Source organism: Leptinotarsa decemlineata, unplaced genomic scaffold, assembly GCF_025532065.1.
Source record: "Leptinotarsa decemlineata unplaced genomic scaffold, Ldec_3_MD MMD2_tig00000576_RagTag_RagTag, whole genome shotgun sequence".
NCBI classification, from domain to species: Eukaryota; Metazoa; Arthropoda; class Insecta; order Coleoptera; family Chrysomelidae; genus Leptinotarsa; species Leptinotarsa decemlineata.
In genome coordinates this window covers 3,282,826-3,306,452 of record NW_027412551.1, presented here as the reverse complement: position 1 = coordinate 3,306,452, position 23,627 = coordinate 3,282,826, and the positions used below count along the sequence as shown (strand labels likewise).

The 23,627-nt window shown below is 37.1% G+C and overlaps 1 protein-coding gene and 1 long non-coding RNA gene across 2 annotated transcripts in view; both read right to left on the bottom strand.

The window, feature by feature from the left end:
- The window catches only part of LOC111505267 (choline/ethanolamine transporter flvcr2b), a 34,435-nt gene extending 30,732 nt beyond the window's left edge, over positions 1-3,703 (bottom strand). Inside the window, exon 1 of the mRNA XM_074174279.1 lies at positions 3,341-3,703. Coding sequence (XP_074030380.1) covers positions 3,341-3,607 — 267 coding nt within the window. The 5' untranslated portion in view covers positions 3,608-3,703. The remainder of the gene's footprint in view (positions 1-3,340) is intronic.
- Positions 3,704-5,767: 2,064 nt separating this feature from the next.
- Positions 5,768-6,847, bottom strand: LOC141481920 (uncharacterized). Its single transcript, XR_012465242.1, has 2 exons — positions 6,743-6,847; positions 5,768-6,635 (listed from the first exon to the last, which is right to left on the bottom strand). It is a non-coding gene; the product is annotated as an uncharacterized lncRNA (long non-coding RNA).
- Positions 6,848-23,627: the final 16,780 nt, after the last annotated feature.

Below are 23,627 nucleotides of genomic sequence, written 5' to 3'. Positions count from 1 at the left end.
TTTTTTCAAAATTGCTTAAATATTGATATTTTTTGAGTTATTAACGAAAAACTAAATACCATTTTTTTAAATCTTATTTTGTTAATAACAATTGCAATATTTTACCTGCACCGAAATCCTTCAAAAACATTTTTCTAGAGGTGATTCCGAACCGAATGAGCCATCGCTCATATTTTTAGGACCTTTTTCTCTATTTTTCATGTTTTTGAACTTGTTGATTAGACTAGTGCAGCCCACTTAGATGACGATGTTTTGATTCTGTTGTGAAATAATGGAGCCATGTTCCATCCATTGTCACATATCGACGTATAAATTTGAATTTCTTATGTAAACATAGCTTCAAACACTGCATAAAATCATCAATTCGTTGTTGTTTTTGGTCGATTGAGATCGCGTTTGAACAGAGTTTGAACAGAGCTTTCGCATACCCAAATATTCATGCACGATATATCCAGTGTATTATTCTGACATCTATAGAGCCTCAGCTATCCCGATCAACTCCACTTTGCGGTCCCACTTTGCGGTCATCCAAAATTATTTTGCGGACTTTTTCGATGTTTACGTCGGTAACAACCTCTTTGAGGCATACACTGCATGCATCGTCCTCGGATCCTCGGTGCTCATTTAACCTCGTTCAAACTTGGCAAAACACTTCTCAATGGTCCGAATAATGTTTATGAAGCCAAACTTTGGCTTCAACAGAGTTTTTGCCAAAATACAATGTTTTAATAACACACGAAATTTCATTTTATCCAAGTTGCTTCACTCAAAATGTTCTATTTCACAAATTGATAGTTCGACTTCTATAAAATGTGTACATATGTCTTTCGAATATTACGTTTAATTGAAAATCATATGGATTCAAAACAAGTATCACCATCTGGTTTCCATAATTCAGCAGTACATTTCATCAAATCCTACTTTCTCCAACACGAACAGTTTGTATCTCATAACGGCTATGATTCTTTTTATTACAATCCTTCATCTGAAGTACCTCAGGGGTCGAATCTCGGACCACTTCTGTTCTTATTATTTATTAATGACCTCAGTAATTATGTCGATTGAAGTAAGTTATTTTTTGCAGATGATTTGAAAATATATTTACCTGTCGAAACTATCGAAGACTGTAATACATTGCAACGACAGATAGAAAACATACAGACTTTGTGTGTCTTATAGTAGGAAAATGTCAATTATCGAGTACAATTATCAAGTAGATACCATTTAACTGTCACGAAGTAACTCAATTAAATGTCTTGATGTATATTTTGATCAAAATTTGTCTTTTTCCAACCACATTAGATCGAAAGTAAGTGAAGCATTGAGAGTTTATGGCTTCCTAGTTCGCAATTGTAGATCTTTTTCAAACATATCTGGTCTGGTTACTCTTTATGTAGCCTACGTAAAGTCAAAATAAGAATATGGCTCTGTTCTATGGTCTCCATTCTACAATTGCTATAATACATTAATTGAAAAAGTTCAATGTTCAACGTCGTTTTCTAAAGTTTATTTACTTCAAATCTTATGGTATCTATCCTGATAGAGGTATTCCAAATGAATCTCTTACCATAACACTCAATATTGAAGGTCTTCAATTACGCAGAAAACTTGCTGGAATAATTTTTCTGTATAAATTACTGCACAATAATGTGGATGCTATGGAGGTAATATCTTTTATAAATTTCTGTGTTCCTCATTTTAGAACTAGAAGTACAAAAACTTTTTACAGCCGACTGGCCAGAACAAATTTGTATCTCAAGTCACCTATCTTCAGCATTTGCGATAATTTCAATTCAATTTCAAATTTGTGTGATATCAATTTTGATTTCCTAGTATATATTGTTGACACTGCATCTCAGTATTTCATGGAGAATTTTTAATTTTCTGGTAAAGTTTTTTTATTTTATTATTTTATAATTTCGTTATTCATTTTCTCAAATTGTAACTTTGTAATAATAAGGATCTATTTTTTTTCTGATTTATTCGGCCGTTACTTGATGAAGATCCATAGTAATTTCAAAAACTACACCTCAACTTATTTTTCAAATAAAGTTTGTGGAGATCAAATCGTTGAGGTGTAGTTTTTGAAAAAATTAGGATCTATATTGCTTTTTTTAACATACTTAGTTAACCCTGTGAATAGTTTTTAACTGTTGGGTATTATTATTATTATAATTATTATCTGTGTGTTAGCCTAGAAACATTTCAGCCCATCTAATATAATAAAAGTGTAACTGATTGCTGTGTGTTTTCAAGTATCACTTTATAGTGAGATAAACTCTAATATCAATGATTGAATCAAAACATAGAACATAACACATTACGTAACATAGATCATAACAATGATATCTATGATATCAATGATTGTTGTGTATCTGTTGAAATCTGTTTCTTCGTTAACCAGCTGTCCCTCTCCTCTCACGAACGATAATTTAAAAAAATCCAAACATGTGCGAACTTAGTATTAACGAGGTCTCACCTTTCAACGTGCGATTCCTAGCACGGATTCGACGATCGGCAGTGAAAATCAATCATCCGGCCTCTTGGCTCAAACTATCGTTTCACTTGACGATGAAACAAACTACTCACGCCAACCCAACCGGCTATCATACCGTTTATCCCGTCGGTTGGGTTGGCGCCGCCACGTATATGTGCGAACAATTTTCCAGGTTTACTCCACTCGCTCGATAACCCGCTTTTATCTTTGTAATTATAGTGGGTATTATTATTTTTAATTTAAATTCGATTTTTTGAACACACCGTATAAACGATCGGAGATGAAATTATATTTTTCACACGGCAGAAAAACATATTTACTTCTTTGGCCAGTTTCATTGCTGCGACAGTAAATGTCTTACAAATCTGTCTAGTTAAAAAAATCATTACTGATCTATGAGTTTATTTCATTTATTGTCTGTGGAAGACAATAAATGAAATATTTAAAAAAATATCATCCCGGGGATTTTATTAAAGCACAATTGAAAAAATATGTTGACCGATTTGGTCGCGGTTTCAACTATTATATTGTGCTGAATTTCACTCAACTTTTGGAGTTTGAATTTATTTTAATAAAAAACAAAAATTACTTTAAAGAATCACATCAAACATTTTTTGGAAAAAATACGAAGATACCGTTGAGTTCATTTAGTTGATATTGTGACTATATTTATAGTTGGTCCTTATAAATCAAAGATGAGTAAACATACGAAGAAACTTTGGCCTTTAGGAAAATCTAGGAAATTCCAACAACTTAAGTAAGTCTACGCCAACGAAGTCTTTGGCAACTGCTAGTTTAGTTAAACATTTTCTCCAATAATATCACAAGTAAAATGCAACTAACCTTTTTCTCAATGATATAAGATACCGGAATGACAATAAATGGGTATATCGCCATGTATATAATGGATGTCCAGTCCACATCCAAAGAGTCAACGTCATAGAATTTCATAACAATATTCGTTATGATCGAGTATTCCAACCATTGAAAAGAGTTCGCCGCACTATACAAGTTGTATATTATAAGTATAACCCATCTTTTCTTGTAGGTTCGGATTTCGGTTTCCGTAATTTTTTCTAACAAATTGTTACTTTCAGGCGGTACCACCATCGCTTAAAATCTGAAACGAAAAATTAGTAGGCGCTACTCAGTCAGTATTGGTGGAATGACTGCTGAAAACATAATATAATGAAATACACATTGACTTTCACTATCACTTCATTAGCATTTTCAGTCGACTATACTGTGTGACCAAGATAAGAAAAACTATCATCAATAAATTTATCACCAATTGGTGATAAATTTATTGATGTATTACCATTATGGTTCAATTATTTGATTTTGAAACATCATTTAAATGATCTCCAAAATGGACAACTGTCACTTAATTCAATAGACTTTGAAAATTATGATAAACCTGACCGATACTTGAAAGTTCGCGGTACGTGTTTCGCAATAGCGAAATATCATGAATAATTTTCGAATAGGAGCCATATCTGATGAAGAAATATTGGCTGTCATAAAACGTCTGAAACCCAAAAAGTCACTAAAACTCCCATAAATTGTATTCAATCTTATAATCTTTTAATGAATACCAAGGTTTATCCAGAATCATGGAAACTGAGCAGTTTCCCCCATATTCAAAAATGGTGATAAAAATCAGATAATGAATTATAGGCCTGTTGCGTTATTTTGTGTACCCAGTAAGGTATTTTGGTCACTTTTATATTTAAAAATGGTAGAATTCGTTGGACCTAATTTATCGAATAATCAACATGGCTTCACATCAAAAAAATCGACAGTTACCAACCTTATTCAATTTTCCCAAAGCGCAAATGAAGTGTTTGACCTTGCTGGACAACTAGATGTTGCATTCGACAAGGTCGACCACGACATTTTGATCACTAGTTTCTGTAAGCTAGGATTTTCAATTGAAATCTTAGAACTATGCGCATCTTATTTAAAGGGCCGCCAACAATATGTGGTATTCAAAGGGGTTGTTCGGAAAAATGTATCACTTGCTCAGGTGTACCCCAGGGCTCCAACTTGAGTCCATTTTTCTTTCTATGCTTGATTAACACATTGCCAAACTGTATAAGATCATCAGAATGTTTGATTTTCGCAGATGATTTCAAATTATATAGAAAGATCAATCAAATCGATGATTGTCATATTCTGCAAGAAGATCTCGAAGCAGTGTCTTTTTCAAGAAACAAAAATTCTATTCGAATGCACTATAAACAATAATATTCTGGCTGATAGAAATGTTGTGAAAGACCTAGGTGTTTACTTTGACAGAGAACTCAATTTCAATTAACATGTGAATACAATAATCAATAGAGGGTATAGGATATTGGAATTCGTGGTTAGGCATTCCTGTAGAATGTAGATTCACAGATATGAAAACGTTGATAATGGTATACAACACTTACGTCAGGAGCATACTAGAGTACGCCTCTATCTTTCTGGTCACCGTACTACGAAAAATATAAAAATGAAATTGAAAAGTTTCAGAAAACATTTCTAACATATCTCTATTTTCGAAAACTGGATTGTACTGCTTTGATATACCTTACGTGACGTTTTTGAGAGAATTTAATTTCATCAAACTAGAGCACAGGCGAGAAATTTCTTCTGCACAATTTATGTACAAATTACTTAATAATGAAATTGACTCCTCGTATTTCCTCGTATGCGTCGGTCATATTTTCATTCAAGTTAGTGAATGAGAGAGTTGACTGTCCTAAAATTCTTGAACAAATTAACTTCAATGTACCACAGCCAGCTTCACGATCTCAATCCATTTTTAGACCTCTCAGAGCAGCAAGAACTAACATGCTCAATTCCCCAATATATGTTATGTGTACAAATTTCAATAGCATTTGAGCCCATGTACGTGAAGTAGGTAATTAGAATTAGTTTTTCTTTTTTGATCATTTTATTTTTCGTCTGTAGTTAAGTATTGTGAATAAAATTTTATATTGTCCTGTAAATGGGTAACTGTTGGACAATAAAGCTATTATTATTATTATTACTATTATTTCTTGGAAAAATTGGGTTTGGCAACCTAATTATAATCACAGAACTACACCTCTATTTGCTCTCCCTAAAGCTTACAACTAATCTTGATTGATTTAGATCCCATCATAATATCCAAAAACCCCTCTGCTCTCAGAAACAATATATTTTTACATTATCACAGATTGGTAACTTAGAGCAAATCAAACGAAAGAAAACATGCTAATCGAGACAAAAACGCACCTCTCTACATTCTTCGTTAAACATTTTATAGGAAAAAGATATTTATTTTGACAAGATCCACCACATACTTAGTTTTTGTAATGTTCTCAGCAACTTCACTTAGCGCCCTAGGAGCTATGTATTGATACAGTATCAATTTTCTCCTTCTGAAGATGCTAACCTTGATAGCGAAACGCGCGTCGAGTGCAAAAATATCAGTTTGGTGTTAGGGAAATTGATCTCTAGGAAAAGTTTCAACTGTTACACCACAGGTTCCAATCTCATCATTTATTGTTATTGTTGCTTCACTACCGGTCAGGTTTTGATTCCACAGAAATCATCTGGGAAAAACCTTGACCAATCAAAAATATCAACAAGTGAAGCAACAATAAATATGTGAACTGAATTACCTCAAATTATGATCAATCATATTTATTTTCAGTTAAATTTGTGTAAATGTGGTAATGAAACTATATGAACTCAGTTCAAAATTTATTGGAAATACGTAAACCTCAACTTAAACTAATGTTTTTTCAATAAACGATTCTTTTTCTTCAAAAATTTTTCATGAGCGGACAATATAATTGGATCAATGAAATCGCTGTTTGTCTGGGTGTTCAAAAACCTAATGAATTTTTTATCTTTTCCCCTAGTAACCAAATTGACTTTTCTACACCAAAAATACAAACAGCATCTAACAATCAGATGACACAGTTTTGAATCATTGCCAGAATGATCTGGACAGTTGACTAGGTTGAAGGATAGTTGCTCCAGTATTATTTTCCTTGTGTAACGCTTATTGTATTCCTTGTTGGTGTCCGGAAATGACTTTCTTGCTCTTGCTCAAAAGTGGAAGTTGATGGCTGGTTTATATAGCTATCATCACAGCTTCCATGACCTGAAAAATTACATGAATATATAATTTCTCTTTCTTTCTTTCATATATTGTGTAAAATTAACAAATTGGTATGTATGATGAACATTCCAAGATTTTTCTATTCATACCTTGGGTAACACTGATAATTTCATTTCTGGAAGGTGTACCAAACAAATTTCTTGCTCAGGTATGGAAATGGAGGGCTGACACATGTCCTCATATTGTTCTTGGCCTATAAAATGAAATTGCAGCATTTGTATGGATTTTTTTTTATAAACTACATATATTTTGGAACTACAGTTTTACAATAATTCTTACCTGCCACAGAAGACGTACATGATGCCATACCTCTTGGTTCTTCGATAGTTTCTGAAAACATGTAGAACACTATTATTCAACCACGAGATAACATCTCTATTTTTCTGCAAATTCATATAGCAATACTTATGGTGCACTCGATAAGTGATTAATCTAATTGTTGTTTAATAATGAGAATATGATGAATAAGATATATAAACTAAAATTGCAAGATATCGAAAGGAGTAAGGATTATGCTTACTTACCAGAAAGAAATAAAACAGGTACAGCATGTCGTTTTAAACCTCTTCTGCTAGTAATTTTATCTTCAACAGCGAAATGTCTGTCACAAACTCGTGAGTTACAATAAATTGTCTCATGGGGTACATTGAAGAGTTCTTTATTGTTTATATTCTTGAGCCAAACATCGAAAACAGCGGGGTCATCTTTGGGAAACCGATGTTGACTACTCTCCCTATCCTCACAAGAAGGAACGCAGCACTTTTTTCGAAATACTTTATGTTCGAAAGTACTCAATATGATAAATAAAAATATGAAACTGACAGCACACAAGCAAAAACACAATTTGAAAAGGAAAACAGTCCCAAACCATATTTATACATTATTATCACAACAAAACTAACGGACGTCCTACCTAATTTAAGTTCATTCTTCTTCTGTAAACAGTAATTTGAATCATGCGCGCGCAGAAGGCACGTGATTCATTACAGAAAACTGGAGAAAACCCCGATAGTGTCGCCATCCCTGGTTTGGCAGCCGCGTAACATATAACCAAGTGTTGCCATTTAACTTACATTTCTATGTGTGGCTGTTTTGTGACTGAAAATGCCGATGCTGATGGATTATCTCGATTTGTTCTGGTTCAAACATCCGAAACTGTTTCGAAATTGCGCAAGACATGATGCGTACAAACAGAAAATCTCAAACAGTCCGAAATAGTCTCGGACACTTGTTTAAACCAGAACGCTTTTGAGGAGACCACTGTGCCACCTATCGTATATATGAAGAGATGAAGACGAGGAAATACTATTGACCATGTTCAACTGGAACAGTTCTCAACAGTTCAGCCTCGAGAGCAAGAACGATTCAGGACGGTTCGAAACAGTTTAGGATCATTTCGCAGTCGAAATCAGAACAGAGGATTCATCAGTCCGAAATTATCCTCAATAAACCAGAACGCTCTATATCAATTGCGCATGGTCCTGACGTCCTAGAAACCGAATTTCGTAGAACCAGAACAAACCTCTTTTAATTCAAACAGGCTGGAGCGTAGCTCCCTCACTTTTACGACGTGTGATCGTCAGGAGGACAAACGAGACACAACTGACTGGTGATTGATGACGGTATGAAGATGATGATCCTCAAACATCCGCACCGCCCTCCACGGTGTACCCCTACCTGGCTGGGGTGTTTGGGTGAGAAAAGTATTCATCCGCGAATGATTTCATTCCGTACGAAGCACGGAACATTCTCTATCATCCGAATTAACTCATTTTGCAATCTCTCCAAAACGGAGAGCTTCGGCGGAGCCGCTGGTCCCCAAAGCCTGAAGCATACATAATGACAGGCTTGATCATCGTGTTATACATCCTAATTCAATTTTTAAGGCCTAACCTGGAATTTCTATTCATTTACAGACTTCTGATCGGTCCCTCGATCTTTGCCTTCACGTTTTCAAAATGCGGAGTCCAGGTGAGCCTACGGTCTATCAGAAGACCGAGATATTTTGCTCGCGCTTGACAGTCGATCTCCCTTTCGGAGACCCTCACTTTCATAGCCGGAGAAGATTTCGTTCTTTCCTCTTCGCTCTTTGACGGTGTTTTCGACCAGTCTCAGAGCCTGCAACTAAGTGGAGTGTTTCCTCCGGAAACCGAATTGTTCATCAGGCAGAACATTTCGGTCCACAATTTCTCAATTGAGCTTTTGCAGAACGACTCTTTCAGCCAGCTCAGCCGTTGAGGAGAGCAGACTAATCGGGCGATGGTTCTGTGGGAACAGCGGGTCTTGATCCTGTTTTGGGAGCGTAACGACGATCCCATGCTTCCACCATCTGAGGAAGTAGTTGAGGGCCAGTCAACTATTGATGATGTTCAAAATCGTGATGACGCAGTTTTCTTGGAGCCTTTTCAACAACCTATTAGTTATTGAGTCGATCCCCGGAGACTTCTTGGCTTTTGTGGCCTTAATATAACAAAATACTGAAACATTCGTGATCCAACATCAAATAGCGCGGTTTCGACCTAATATCTCATCACAAGTGCTAGGTCAAACCACCAATGCATGTTTGCACCGGTAGCCATCTTAATTTCGGACAGGTTGGAGCCTGGCTCCCTTACCCAATGCATATTTGGATTCAACTGCCCTTAAAAAATGAGTCTGGGCAAGACATGGTGCTGACATCTCTCCTCACGAAGACGTCAGCTATGGGATCGACAGAGAACTCAATTCCCCAGTGTCTAAGATAAACGAGAAGGTCAATGTCGAAGCTTGGCTTTGCAACTGACCTCTTTGGGAAGCCTCGATTATATTTGGTATTCGACTACAATATTCGAATATATGAACAGAATACGTGAACGAATAAACTCGTATTTGCCAACAAATTCATCACCAATATGTCGCATATTATTTTCGATTTCATTGAATTTCAGAATGACGTTTTCATTGAAATCATAAATGTCTCATTATACCAATGAGTTTCGATTGAGGTTGGTATTTCTGAATATCATATATAAATTGTTGGTATTCAAGGTGGAGTGTCATCTGAAGGTTTGTTGTTTCTTTTTCGAGAGGTTATGTGAGTCAATAAAATGCAGCAATTCGTTTTTTATGTTGGTCTTGTATCTGTTTATTCTGTTTCATTTGATTAACATATTGATTTGAGTTGTCTCAGTGCAGTTGAGTTCTAGTCAGTATCATAAGCATAATATCCAATGAAACCTGTGAATTTCAGTAGAAGAATATATGTAAATTTAAATCATTTAGTCACAATTGGTTCAATTTCATCAGAACAATGGCAGTGATTGAAATTGTGAGAGAGATGCATAACTAGGCCCAGAAAGTCACATGTGATTCAAAAAACAATAATCACACCTGAATGTTAATTTCATGACTGTCAGTTTTATCGCTGTTAGAATGAAGAGTTCAGTTGCTGTAAAACTTAGTAGCCTAGCTTTCGATTTTTCCATCATTTTATCGGTTTTATAAAAATAATCGACAGTTTGTCATTCACGTATTTGTCAATAATAGCCTACCTACTTGAACAACTGCAATACGTTGCATATCATTTTTTATTGCCTTTGAGATTCAGAATATCATATATTCATTGGTTGTTATTCAATGTGTCTAATTTTTGTGGAGTTATGTGAAACAGTTTAGAGAGGGAGAGAAATATATACGTTTGATGTCATAAGAAATACATCTTGTCGAAAAACATTTTTCTGCTGAAAGTTTATGTATAACTATATAATATTAATAAATTATTAGGTAAATATATTCATACATATATACATGTACACACGTAAATACACACATGAGCACATACTCAAGCAGCATGTTTGTTAAAATGTATGCGTGACCCATTCTGTTAAAAATCATATAAAATTGAGTTCTTGATTCGACTACTTGTTGGGATAGTAACTTTTAATTTGCAAGCCTGTTTATTATAGTGGTGAGGCTGAGAAGTAAAGGTGTATGAGGCTTGCTGATTCAAGAACAAACAATGAAGTAACACTAAAAATTCCGTGCATTAGAAACAGTAGCTGGCATAGATCATTTCATTTCGCTCCACAGAGGTATCGTGTCGCACGTTTTTGTAAGGCTGGTGACATACTACGCGATTTCCGAGCGGATTTTTCCGGCACGGTTTCCGAACGGTTTTTATTTTCATACCAACCCTTGCATTTGAATGGAACATGACCGAGATAACAGCGGTGATTTCTTACAGCCGACCGATCGTCGGATTCCGAGCGACATTAGGAGGGCAAAGGCGACCAAGTAGAGGGATACTCCAGGTGAACGAATGGGACCCGACAGTGATGGTTATTTTCGAGCAATTTCACAGTTGCGATTCTAGCATGGAAGTTGAAACTTTAATTCATAGCGTATAAAATTAGGCTTGTTTGTGGGACAAAAGCGACCCCGGTTTTGCCAACAAACTGGAAAGATATAAAGCATGGAGGGTGGTAGGGACACTCGTATTACAGAAAACCTTTCTTCCTAGTTCCTCTTTCGGTGCACGTCTTACGTCCTTGTGTGGCGTCTTCCAGCAAGAGCGCCTTCTGCTCTCAAAGCCCAAAGGCATATCACCATTTGACGGCGAAATATCGCAGCAGCAGCAGACTTCATAGTGGTTGCTTTGAAGTCGCGAATGATACTAGAGGGCGACATGGGGATATTCTGCCTCCAGTCAGAAATCCGAACTGCCAGGTAATCGCTCGGAAATCGCGGACACTGTCAGGTAATCACTGTAGCGATTTTTACTTAGCAATTTCCGTTCTGAAGTCGCGCTGAAAAAAAAACCGCTTAGAAATCGCGAACTATGTCACCGGCCTTACATGAGAGACTATGAGGGCATGATGAACATTTTTTGCAACGTGAAACCCTTGAAAAAAGAGGTATTACTTGTATATAGTAGTGAGATTGCAAAGTTTTATGGGAGTTGATATAGTCTTTATATTCACCTACAGGTTGCGTAGCTCTGTCTTCTGTATGGTCGCCAACCATATTACAACTGGAAAAATGGTCGTTTATGTGATTCAGTATCTTCTTTGCTGTATGCGGTTTTTTGACAGATTATAGGACTGCTCATCGACTGTTTTCATCAACTTATTACCTGCAGCGTTTGCCTTTATTATTGCTTCTACCGTTATTGTCCTGTCCACTTCAACAGTAATGATGCTAAGTTTTCACCGTGGAAGCCTGCCAAAACAGGAATTTTAAGTTTTGAAAAATCAGCGTTTTATAATCAAATGAAATTTTTTCGATTTTTCTGATACCATCCTTGTCATTTTGCTTGCTTGCTCTCATCTTTTTTGTGGATGGTGACTTCATGAGCCGAGTATAACCTGGTTACTTCATGGGTTTCTTGAAAGTTCAGTTGTTTTAAACGAACGCATTTTCAGTAGTCGGCACGTCAATTGAAGTAGTCATAGCTTCGTTTAAGCGTTCATATCTTCCATTACTGGTGGTCAATTCTTTTATTTTCCTCGCAAAGTGTTTGTTTCCAATATTTTCCTCTGCGTTCACAGCTTCATCACGAAAAGCAGTTGAAGACCATTTTAGACATTGAATATGAGAATCTCTTTCTTCAGACTCCTCCTTCAGGTTATTGATCACATTTGAGAGGTGCTATTCACACTCGACCGAATAAATCCAGCTTCTTAACGAAGCCTATTAGTTTGTATGGTGAGTGGTCTTCCAGGTCAGATAGTGAGAGTACGGCTCTGCCGAACTCTAAAAACCTGATTCGGTCCCCAGCGGGGTAGGCATAAAGTATGTTCTCTGCTGTTTCATCATTTTCCAAACTGTCTTCCTACAGTCCGAGTCTCTGCATATAATGATTCAAATGACAGTGACCTGTAAGAAGGCCTGTTCATCTCTACTGTAGTCCAACAACTGTTTGGTATCAAGCTTCGAAGGGTGAATAAATACCTCGGAGTGAACCAATCCTGGAAGATTCTGCCAGAAGTCCATAAATCTTCTTGCCGTCCAGGTGTTTGGCAGAGCCTAAAGCAGGAATTCAGATCAGAGACAATTTGTTGAGTCTTCCTATCGATAAGAGTCGTTTTGGAAATTTGTAACCAATTTAGACGTTGCCGGGTAGAAGTCAAGAGCTTGACTGTCCTGGAATATTTTCATTGACTTGTGTATGAGGTTGGATTCTTCCAACCTCTCCGCACACAATTCAATAGCGTAAATTTCTGGTTGAAATACAGTCGCATAGGTTTCTAAGCAGGTTAATATCTCTGTCCTGAGTCTGCGACTGAAAACACCTGCACCACAACCGGAAGGTGTTTTTGATCCATCTGTGAATCAACAACTATCTGCTCTCAATATTTTCTTCTCCCGGAGGATCCAGTCCTCTCTACACGGGAACAGTACTTCATAAGGCAGTTTGTAGTTGACAGTTGGAGGCATGAAGTCAGAGGTCATTTCCAGAATGCTGTGATTTCCAGTGTCAACCAACAGTCTGTTGCATTATGCATTTAATTGATTTGTGCAATTGAAAATGTGCATACGTTTATACGCAGTCCATCTAGTATCTCTCTCTAGAAAAATATGGAGAGAAGATAAATCTGGAAGGATTTCAATGGCCGCTGACGGTGTGGTACTCATGACACCGCTGATTGCCAGACAAGCCTGTCCCTGTAACCCAGAGAGCTTCGCTCGGACCGTTTCTGTAAAGCCTTTGGCCACCAGGCAATTGCACCATAAGTGATTATTGATCTGACAATCATCACATAAATTCAATGGATTTGTTTGGGATCCAAACCCCAAGTTCCACCACATATCCTTCGACACGTCCATAGGGACAGTCTGACTTCGTGTAAAACTTTATCCAAGTGAGCGTTTCGGGTAAGTTTTTATCAAGGACAATGCTAAGATATTTAACCTCCGTTCCGAATGGAATGACCTCACCATTGCGGGAAAGTGACGTTAGATTGTCCAATTTTCTCCTCCTGGTGAAGGGGATTATCACAGTTTTGCTGGGGTTGACAGACATCTGCTTCCTCAGGCACCAAATGTGAACAACGTTCAATGTGCTTTGGGGGATATTACAAGCTACCCTTGCCGACTTGGATCTTGCCAAGATGACAAGGTCATCTGCATAAGCTTGCAGATATATTTTTCTTCTTTCGAGGGCATCAATCAGACTATCCATCATGAGCGACCACAGAAAGGGAGTTAGTACTCTACTTTGAGGGCAGCTTCTGCTGACCCAGAACCTAATCGCTTTGCCTTGAAGAGTCGTAGTTGCAGTTCTGTTTACCAGCATGGCATAGATCTTGCCAGTTGTGGTCGATTCTATGCCTTTCCTAGCCAGAGATGATCCTATATATTTAGGTAGTTCATTGTCAAATGCTCCCTAATATCGAGAAATACAGCAACCGCAATCTCCTTGTTGTCAAAGAATTGGGAGATTTTTTCTACAAGGTTGTTTAATGCTAAATCTGTCGATTTGCCAGTTTGATAGTTATTCAGTGGTTACTTAGTGGTTATTTAAGGGGAATGCATATAATGCCACCCTCCTGATATGTCCGTCCAGTATCCTCTTTTTTTTTCCTAAGGCTTCTATTTTTCTTTCTAGTAATTGTTTTTCAGGAAGTTTACTTTTTTTCTTCCAAAGTAAACAGATCTTCTCCTTCATTTTTCTTTTTTGTTGCTCATTTGTTTGAGCATACTACATTTCAACATGTGCAATATTCGGTTCAAGCAACTGTTATGGAATATATGCAAATATTGTACACAGTATACAATTAAACACTCTTCGGTTTTGCAGCACGTAAAGGCTGGTGACATAGTTTATTTCTCTCAGTATAATGCAGTGGTCCTATATTTCCTGGACTATATGGAATGAATATTCCAATTCCCTTATCTTCTCCCTATCAGTAGGATTATTTTGCACCTTTTTGTATCTCCAGGAAAAAACAGGTATTAAGTTGAATTGATTATAACTGATTTTCACCATCACACCTGAAGTTGAAGTTGAAATCAAATAAAACTTGGTCAGATTAAAGTTGAGGATATTTCACGCAACTACTAAAAAGACAACTACGACGATATCTGCCGAAGAATTCAACAATTACTTTGTTAATATTGTAAATGAAATAATTAATGAAATCCCACCCTCGAAAGCTCATTTCTCGACACATCTAGGTAAATCCCCTACTACCGTAAATGGAAATTCACTTTTCATCTATCCTCCATCAGAAGAAGAAATAACTGATATAATAAAATCATTCAAGAATTCCAATTCAACTGACATCTACAACCACTCAGTGTGTATGTATAAAGAAAACTTAGATGCATTACTAAAGCCAATAACTCAGATAATAAATAATATATTAACAACTGGAATATTTCCGGATAAACTAAAAATAGCGAAAGTGATACCAATATTCAAATCAGGAGATACAACATCGATATCAAACCACAGACCAATTGCATTGGTCCCCATTTTGGGTAAAATTGCTGAAAAAATAATTGCAATACGAATAGCCTCATTTTTAGAACAAAATAATTTATTCACGAGTTCGCAGTTTGGATTTAGAAAGCGGAAAAGTACTGCTGGGGCAGTTTTTGAGCTAGCCAATTTCATAGGAGAGGGATTCGAAGACAAAGTATCAACTTTGGCCGTATTTGTTGATCTGAGTAAAGCTTTCGATTGTGTCTCAAAAAATATTTTACTCGAAAAACTGGAATACTATGGTCTCAGAGGTATATCTCTTGATTTGATGCGATCTTATATGACAAATCGAACACAATCTGTGTACCATGACAATAAATTCAGTAGACAATCCCCAATAGAATATGGAGTACCACAAGGCAGTATTCTTGGACCCTTGCTGTTTCTTATATATATAAACGATTTGCCCTCTTCAATTAATATGAAGACTATCTTATATGCCGACGACACAACATTTTATACGAGTGTAAGACAAGGAGAGGAAACCACCGTTATCCAGGACATAACTGAGTCAGCTAATGATTGGTTCAACGCAAATAAATTACAAATCAATAAAGCGAAAACAGCTTCTATGATATTCTCAAACCAAGTCAATGATGCTCAGTCATTAAAGTTTTTAGGAATCCACTTGGACAGCAACTTGTCGTGGAAAACTCACACAGACAATCTTTCGAGTAGGTTATCTAAGGCCATTTATGATATTAGACAAGTTGAAATTAATTTAGGTAGGGAAGCGGCTATCATGACATACCATTCACTATTTCATAATGTTATGACATATGGATTATTAAATTGGGGACACTCTATCTACTTACAGCCTATTTTTTTACTCCAAAAAAGAGCAATTAGAGCAATTGTAGGTTTAAACAGATTGGAAAGTTGTAAGCCGTGGTTTGTACAGCTAGGTATTTTGACGTTACCTTCATCAGTCATATATACTAACTTGGTATTCATAAAAAAAATATCAGCAACTATCAGACACTTAGTGATAATCATAATTATAATACAAGAAATAGAGACAACCTGCTGATTCCACAACATAAATTAGCAAGTACTAGTCGCAACTATCTAGGAATGAGACTGTTCAATAAATTAACTATTGAAATGAAAGATACACACCTGGAAATATTCAAAAAGAAACTGAAGAGTATTCTGTTGAGGAAAGCCTACTACGAAGTAAATGATTTCGAATTGTCATAAGTTAATTTGAATTACAATTCTTTTGGTTAAATTTGTTTCAAATTATTACATAATACTCCTAACTCTTATTTATAAATATGACTTACAGATCTGTTAATAATCTATATGGACCTTAATATGTTTATGTTTCACTTTTAAATTTTGTTTCATATGTCATGTGTTAGTAATCATGTTGTAATTTTACAATGTAAATGCTTTATAATTTACAATTTTATATATGTCATATATGTGTATTTTATGTGACTTGTCCAGACACCATGGTGTACTTGTGACCAATAAAAAAACTAAACTAAACTAAACTACTTATAAATTTTATCTTTCAATTAAACGCTTTTACTAAGAAATTTTGCCTTGAACGTGGAGCAATAAAACATACAACAATCTCAACAATGTTCATATTACTTTTTCATTCCGTTCTTTTGTCTCTGTTCATCATGTTATTGAGTTTTATTTTATTTTCATATTCATTTCAGTTGTCTCAGTGAAGTTGATACCAGTAATTGCTCCGTCTCGTGAACAAAATCTCAAGTGAGAAGTATCGGTACATATGATGTTCCTTTCACGCTTGGGGCTTTGTTCACGAGATGGAGCTGTCACTAGTTTACAATATTTCTCTTAAGACGAAGGATAGAAGAGAAGCTCAACAAATAAACTAATCTACTAGATCTTCGACGGACTGGGATATCTTCACAACTCAGCTCGGAGAGACGCCCGCCCCCCCTGAAGCACTTCGCTCTTCCGACGAACTCGACGCGACAGTTGAGCGTTTCGAGGTCTGTGAATGGTGCGTTTCGAGCGGCCACCTCCAGGGAAGAGTGTCCGCGGAAGAGCTACAATGAGTTTCCCCCTCGTATCAAAGCCTTGATACGGGAGAGAAATCGCCTGAGGAGACTCTATCAACGAACCCTTTTCCCAGGAGACAAAAATGCGGCAAGTAGGATGGGCAATCAAGGCAAACAGGCCATCATTGATCACCGAAATGAAAGGTGGGAGGAGCTCTTGGCAACCCTTGAGCCTGGCGATGACGAGCTTTGGTGAGTCACCCGAAGACTCAAAGGGAAGAGGACTGCTCTCTCACGTATTCACGGAGAGAGCGGAGTGTCTTATTTCCCCGCCGACAAAGCGTTGGACTTTTTCGACACGATGGGAAGTCAGTTTCAACTAAACGTTGACGACAATGATGACATCGAATGCGATATTCTGCTGGAAGATCGGGTTTACCATATCCTCAGGGAAGATGACGATAGTATCATCCGCACAGCTTCTGTGGAAGAGCTGAAGGGTTATATCAAGGCCGCAAACGCCTAGAAAGCTCCGGGGGTCGATTAAATAACCAATAGGTTGCTGAAGAGGCTCCCGGACAATTGCGTCGAAAAACTACTAAAGATCATTAACATTTCGTTGGCTCTCAAATACTTTCCCAGAAGGTGGAAGCATGCGATCGTTGTCATGATCTCAAAACAGGGTCAGAACCTGCTTTTCCCACTGAATTATCGTCGTCCGATCAGTCTGCTCTCGTCGGCAGCTAAGCTGGCGGAACGTGTCGTTCTGCAAAGACTCAACGTAGAAGTTGAGGACCGAAATGTTCTGCCCGACGAACAACTCGGCTTCAGGAGAGAACACTCCACTGAGCTATAGGCATCGAGACTGGTCGAAAATACCATCGTAGAGCTGAATCAAAATCGTAAAGTTCATGTCGATCTTTTAGACATCTCGAAGGCCTTCTGCATAAGCTAGACGCGTTCGACCTGACTCGGGGCCTGATCCGGTGGATTGGGTCTTTCCATTTCAGGTTAGAGTTGAGGGCTGTCTGTTCTACAACAGAGAGATCCTCGCTGGAGTGTCACAGGGGGCTGCGCTCTCTCCCATACTGTACTCTCTTCACACCAGGGATCGTCTACATGCAACGTGCATTGGACGACCTCGAGCGCAGGTACCTCGAATGAAAGATCCGAGTGAACCCGGACAAGACTCAGGCGATAACTTTGGGAAGAACGAATCTTCTCCGGCCAGAAAAGTGAGGATCTCTGGAAGGAAGATCGACTGGCAAGCGTGGGTAAAGTACCTCGGTCTTCTAATAGACCGTATGCTCACCTGAAACCCGCACATCATAAGCGTGAAGGCAAAGATCGAAGGTCGGATCAAAAGTATGTACCCTCTAATCAACAGACGATCTAAATTGAGGCTAAAAAAAGAAACTTACGATCTACAACACGATGTTAAAGCCTGCTTCAGGCTTCTGGGGACAAGCGTCTGCATTCTGGAGAGATTACAAAATAAGCTAATAAGGATGACGGTGAATGTCTCATGGTTCGTGCGGAATGAAGCCATCCGCAGAGATTTGCAGCTGCCTTCCATCAAGCAGTTCATTCATTTGAGGAATCGACGAGTTTTTTATCGTGCGGAAACTCACGATTGCTGTGTATTTTCATTTATTCGACAATAAAACACGCATTCTTAAGGACATACTTTTATTCCAAAATCTTGACTTCCATAAGCCAGTCCACAAAACATCCCGGCCATGGAACACACACACTCCAAACTCAAGGTAGGTTCACAACACTTCCTTCCTTCTTAAAAAAACAATGTTATACATACATACATACATTTACAGGTCTAATCGGCTGGATTGTTTTACTAATCTACCAGATCGTGTAGTCAGAACATTTTCAGGTTTCACAACTTCCGAAGGAGAACGGTCAGCACTAAGTGCTCTTTTTGGACTAGCACCAGCAACATTTACAGATCTATTTGAAGAACTTCCAGCTATGTTTGTGTAATTACTACAACTTGAGTTGTTCACTGGATTAGGGTCAGGAACGTTAATATCTACAGGGATACAATTGGGTAAGATGGATGATTTCGTCATATTTGGTTGTATTCCAGTATTAGTATTATGAAAAGCTAAACGAATACTATCAGCATGCACCAGTTTAACTGTTTGATTTTCTGTTGAAGCCAAATATTTTGAAAGACTGAGAATTTTTACAATTTTTGCTTTATCCCATAACTTTGTCTGACTATTCTTAATATAAACCTGATCATTTAATTTATATAGTCTAGAACAGTTTGTACCGTTGAAAACTGGCTGAGATTCAATCTTGTGGTAATTAGGTTTCAAAATATCAAATCTTGTTCTAGGTTTTATCTTCAGAACACATTCCGCCGGAGTGAGGCCAGTGACTGTCGATGGAGTATTTAGATAAGAGAATAAGAAATTACTTATTTAATGCGGCAAAAAATTTTCTGATATTTCTCCCTTATTTAGAGAAACTAAAGACTTGTTCAAATATTTTTTTACTGTCTGAACTGACTTTTCTGCAGAGACATTACTTTGGGGGTGGTGATGAGGGGTTTTGATACTATAATTGCCATTAGCGTGACAAAAACTTACAAATTCATTCGCGTTATAGGGTGGACCATTATCTAATACTAATTCGCATGGCAGACCAATTGTGCAAAAAATCCCTTTCAACTTTGAGATTGTTTCTTTAGCAGAAGTGCCGTTTTTCATGTATTTTATATCGAGCCATTTTGACTTTTGATCTAATGAAATCAAAAACGTTCAGCCGTTTTTTGTGAAGAAATCGATGAATATCCGATAAAAATCAGTTGGAGAAGAAGGCCATGAAACAAGAGGATTAGTATTGATCAGGTTTTGATTTCGTTGGCAAACATCACGGTAACTAATGAACTTTTCAACATCACAACTAATGCCTGGCCACCAAAAATATGATCTTATCAACATTTTTGTGCGAACTATGCCAGTATGCTGTTCATAAAAAAGTTTTAGAATTCTGTTACGTAATTCTTCTGGGTTGACAATAACCAACAGCAGATAATTTTGTTCAATTGAGAGTTCTTGTCTTTTTCTAAAATAAGGTGTGAATTTATCTTCTACTTTGCTAGGAAACCCTAATCTGGTAAAATCTAAAATTTTAACTGAAATCCGGTCCTTCTTAGTCTCATAAGCAATATCACCTCCATTGAGGGGTATTTCATCTAACAAGTTGAAAGAGAACAGAGAATCTGTAATATCGATACTACTGCCCATAGGTAATCTGGACAACCCATCTGCGTTAGCTATTGAGGAACCTTTTCTGTACTCTATTGTGTCATAACCAGCCAAAGTTATAGCCCATCTGGTAATTCTGGCTGCCGCTGATATTGGAATGCCTTCATTACATCCAAATATAAATTGCAGTGGCTGATGATCGGTGATTAAAACAAGCTTTCTTGCAAAAATATACTTGTGGAACTTCTTTAAGCCAAACATAATTGCTAAAGCCTCTCTTTCTAAATTTGATTATTTTTTTCCGTTGGTGATAAAGTACTTGAAAGAAACATAATAGGCCTTTCTTCCTTGTTTATTCTATGACTAAGCACAGCACCCACTCCGTATCCACTGCTATCACAAGTTAAATATAAGGTTAGTTTTGGGTCATAGTGAATCAGCACGCTATCAGATGTAACGAGTTCTTTGCTTAGGTTGAAAGCCTTCTGACATTCTGCCGACCAGTTTGACTCAAAAATGACTCCTTCTTTACATAAATCATATAACAGCTTAACCTGTGTGGATAACATGGGTATACATTTTCCATAGTAATTAAGTAGACCTAAATACGATTGGAGTTCTGTTACGTTTATTGGTGTTGGCGCATTTTTTAAACACAAAATATTTTCATCAGTAAGGTGGATTCCATGTTGATCTATAATATGCCCTAGAAACTCTACATGATCTGCCAAATATTTACATTTATTTTAATTAACTTCAACGTTATATTCTTGAAAACGCCTAAATACTTTAAATAAATTTTTGTAACAATGTTCTAAAGTTTCTCTAAAAACCAGGACATCATCAAGATAAGCTCTAAAGTTTGGTAATCCTGCCAAGATGGTATCCATGACATTCTGAAAAATTCCTGGGGCCGCACTAATACCATATGTTAACCTGTTATAAGAATAGAGACCTACATGAGTGTTTATAGTTAACAATTCTTTAGATTTTTCACTGACTCGGAGCTGTTGATAAGCTCCTTTGAGGTCTATTACACAAAAACATTTTTGCCCACTCAAACAAACAGAAATGTCCTCAGAGATGGGTAATGTACAATGATCTGATACCAAAATGATATTTAGTTTCTTTTTAAAGTCCACACACATTCTTATATCTTCTGAATTCTTTTTAGGAACAATGACTATTGGACTTGACTTGACCAGTTACTGAAACTTACTTTTGAAATGACACCTTGTTTTTCCATTTTCAATAACTCAGTTTCCACTTTTGCACGCAAGGCAAATGGCATGTTATAAGCCCGATGAAAGATAGGTTGGGTACCTTCCTTAACTTTTAACTCGACTAAAAACTTTTGTATATATGAATTAGGTTGCTCTCTAAACACATCTGAAAATTTACTTTTGATGTCAGCAACTAACTCACAGAATTTTTTACTCACTCGACTGGCACTGACCTGACTAATTTGTTTTTCAACTTTTATTGCCTCATTTTTATTTTAGACTATTACTTCAATCACTCTCAATTTTTATTTGACGTGTGACTGGTGGACAAAACCTAGACTTACAAATTTGGTTATCTTGACTGACATGCCTTAGATTAAACATATTTTTCCAATTAGGACTGATAATATCAAGCCAATTTCTACCTAATAATGGTGTGAACATTGTATCACCTTCCAATACTACAATAGGTAAGAAAACGTGTTGCTTGTTATATGAAACTTGACAACAAATTCACCTACAATATTTACATTTTGGCCAGTTACAACCTTTAGTTTATATTTAACAGGACATAATACATAAGAACTGAATAACTTTTTATATGTAGATACATGTCCACCTGAGTCCACTTCAAAATTCAGGAGCTTGCCTTCGACATTCATGATTACCTTCAAACTGTTTCCTGCTCCATTCTCCATTTTTGCAATAAATCCCAGTTCTAAGGAGTTTTCTTCGTTTTGAGACTCCTTACCTAACTCGACATCTTCATTTAATGATTTAACAATTGCACTGCAACAAACTCTACTTGTGTGGCATTTGAAGCACTTCCATACTTTCCCTGGACAATTTTCAGGGTCATGTTTCCTCCCACATCTGAAGCCAGGTTTTAATTCTTTGTATAACTGACCAGGTATTGCTTGCGACTGTGATTTCTTTTCAAATTTGACAGGACCTTTGCTTTGTAACTTTTTGTAACTCATTTTATTGATGTGTATTGTTTCATTGCCCATAGCTTTCATTTGTCCTTCAGCTAGCTCCATAGCTACCGCTGTTTTGAAAGCATTTGCCCAGGTTAATCCATCTTCTGACAACAATTTACGCCTCATGGCCTCTGGACGCAAACCACATACAAATTTATCTCTCAATGCCTCATTTAAAAAAGTGTTAAATTCCATTTCTTGCTCCTGCTGGGCAGTATATAATTTATATCTTTCTGCAATGACTATAACCTTCTTGGGTTGAAATGACTAACTAATGTTGTTTTCAATTCATCGAACAATTTAGAGCTGGGCAAATCCGGGGACCATATATCTTTTAAAGCACCATATGCTTCCGCACCAATTAAGGTTAGGAACATTGCTCTTTTTTTTTCATCAGTAACACTGTTACATACAAAAAGTTGCTCCATCCTTTCCATATACGACGAAATATCTGACTCGCTAGGGTTGAAAGGCTCAATACTCCCAATAACAGACATCTTCAACTAGACTTTGATTTGACTGAACTTACTGTTACTGTCATGAAATTTCCGACTAGTGGATTCAACTTCCCTCGTCGCCAATAATGCTGTGTGTTTTCATTTATTTGACAATAAAACACGCATTCTTAAGGACATACTTTTATTCCAAAATCTTGACTTCCATAAGCCAGTTCACAAAACATCCCGGCCATGGAACACACACACACACTCCAAAACTTAAGGTAGGTTCACAACAACGATAATCCGTTAGTTAGGGAAGCTATAGATTATGCTGCAGACATCCCCTCCCAATATAGAAGACCCCGAAACTCTGTCGAATGAGGCCCTTATGTCTTCCGTTAACAGATGAACAATTTTTTCATCCACCTCACCCCAGCCAGGTAGGGGTACACCGTGAGGGGCGGTATTGATGTCTGAGGGCTTTCATGCCGCCACCACCTTTCAGTCATGACCCATTTGTTCCTCTGACAAAAATCACCCACAAGGGTAGGGGAGCTAGGCTCCAACCTGTCTGAACTGAAGATGGCTGTCGAAACTAAACTACTGCTCACAACTGAGGAGAACTGTGAGGAAAATCATGTATGCCATTTCA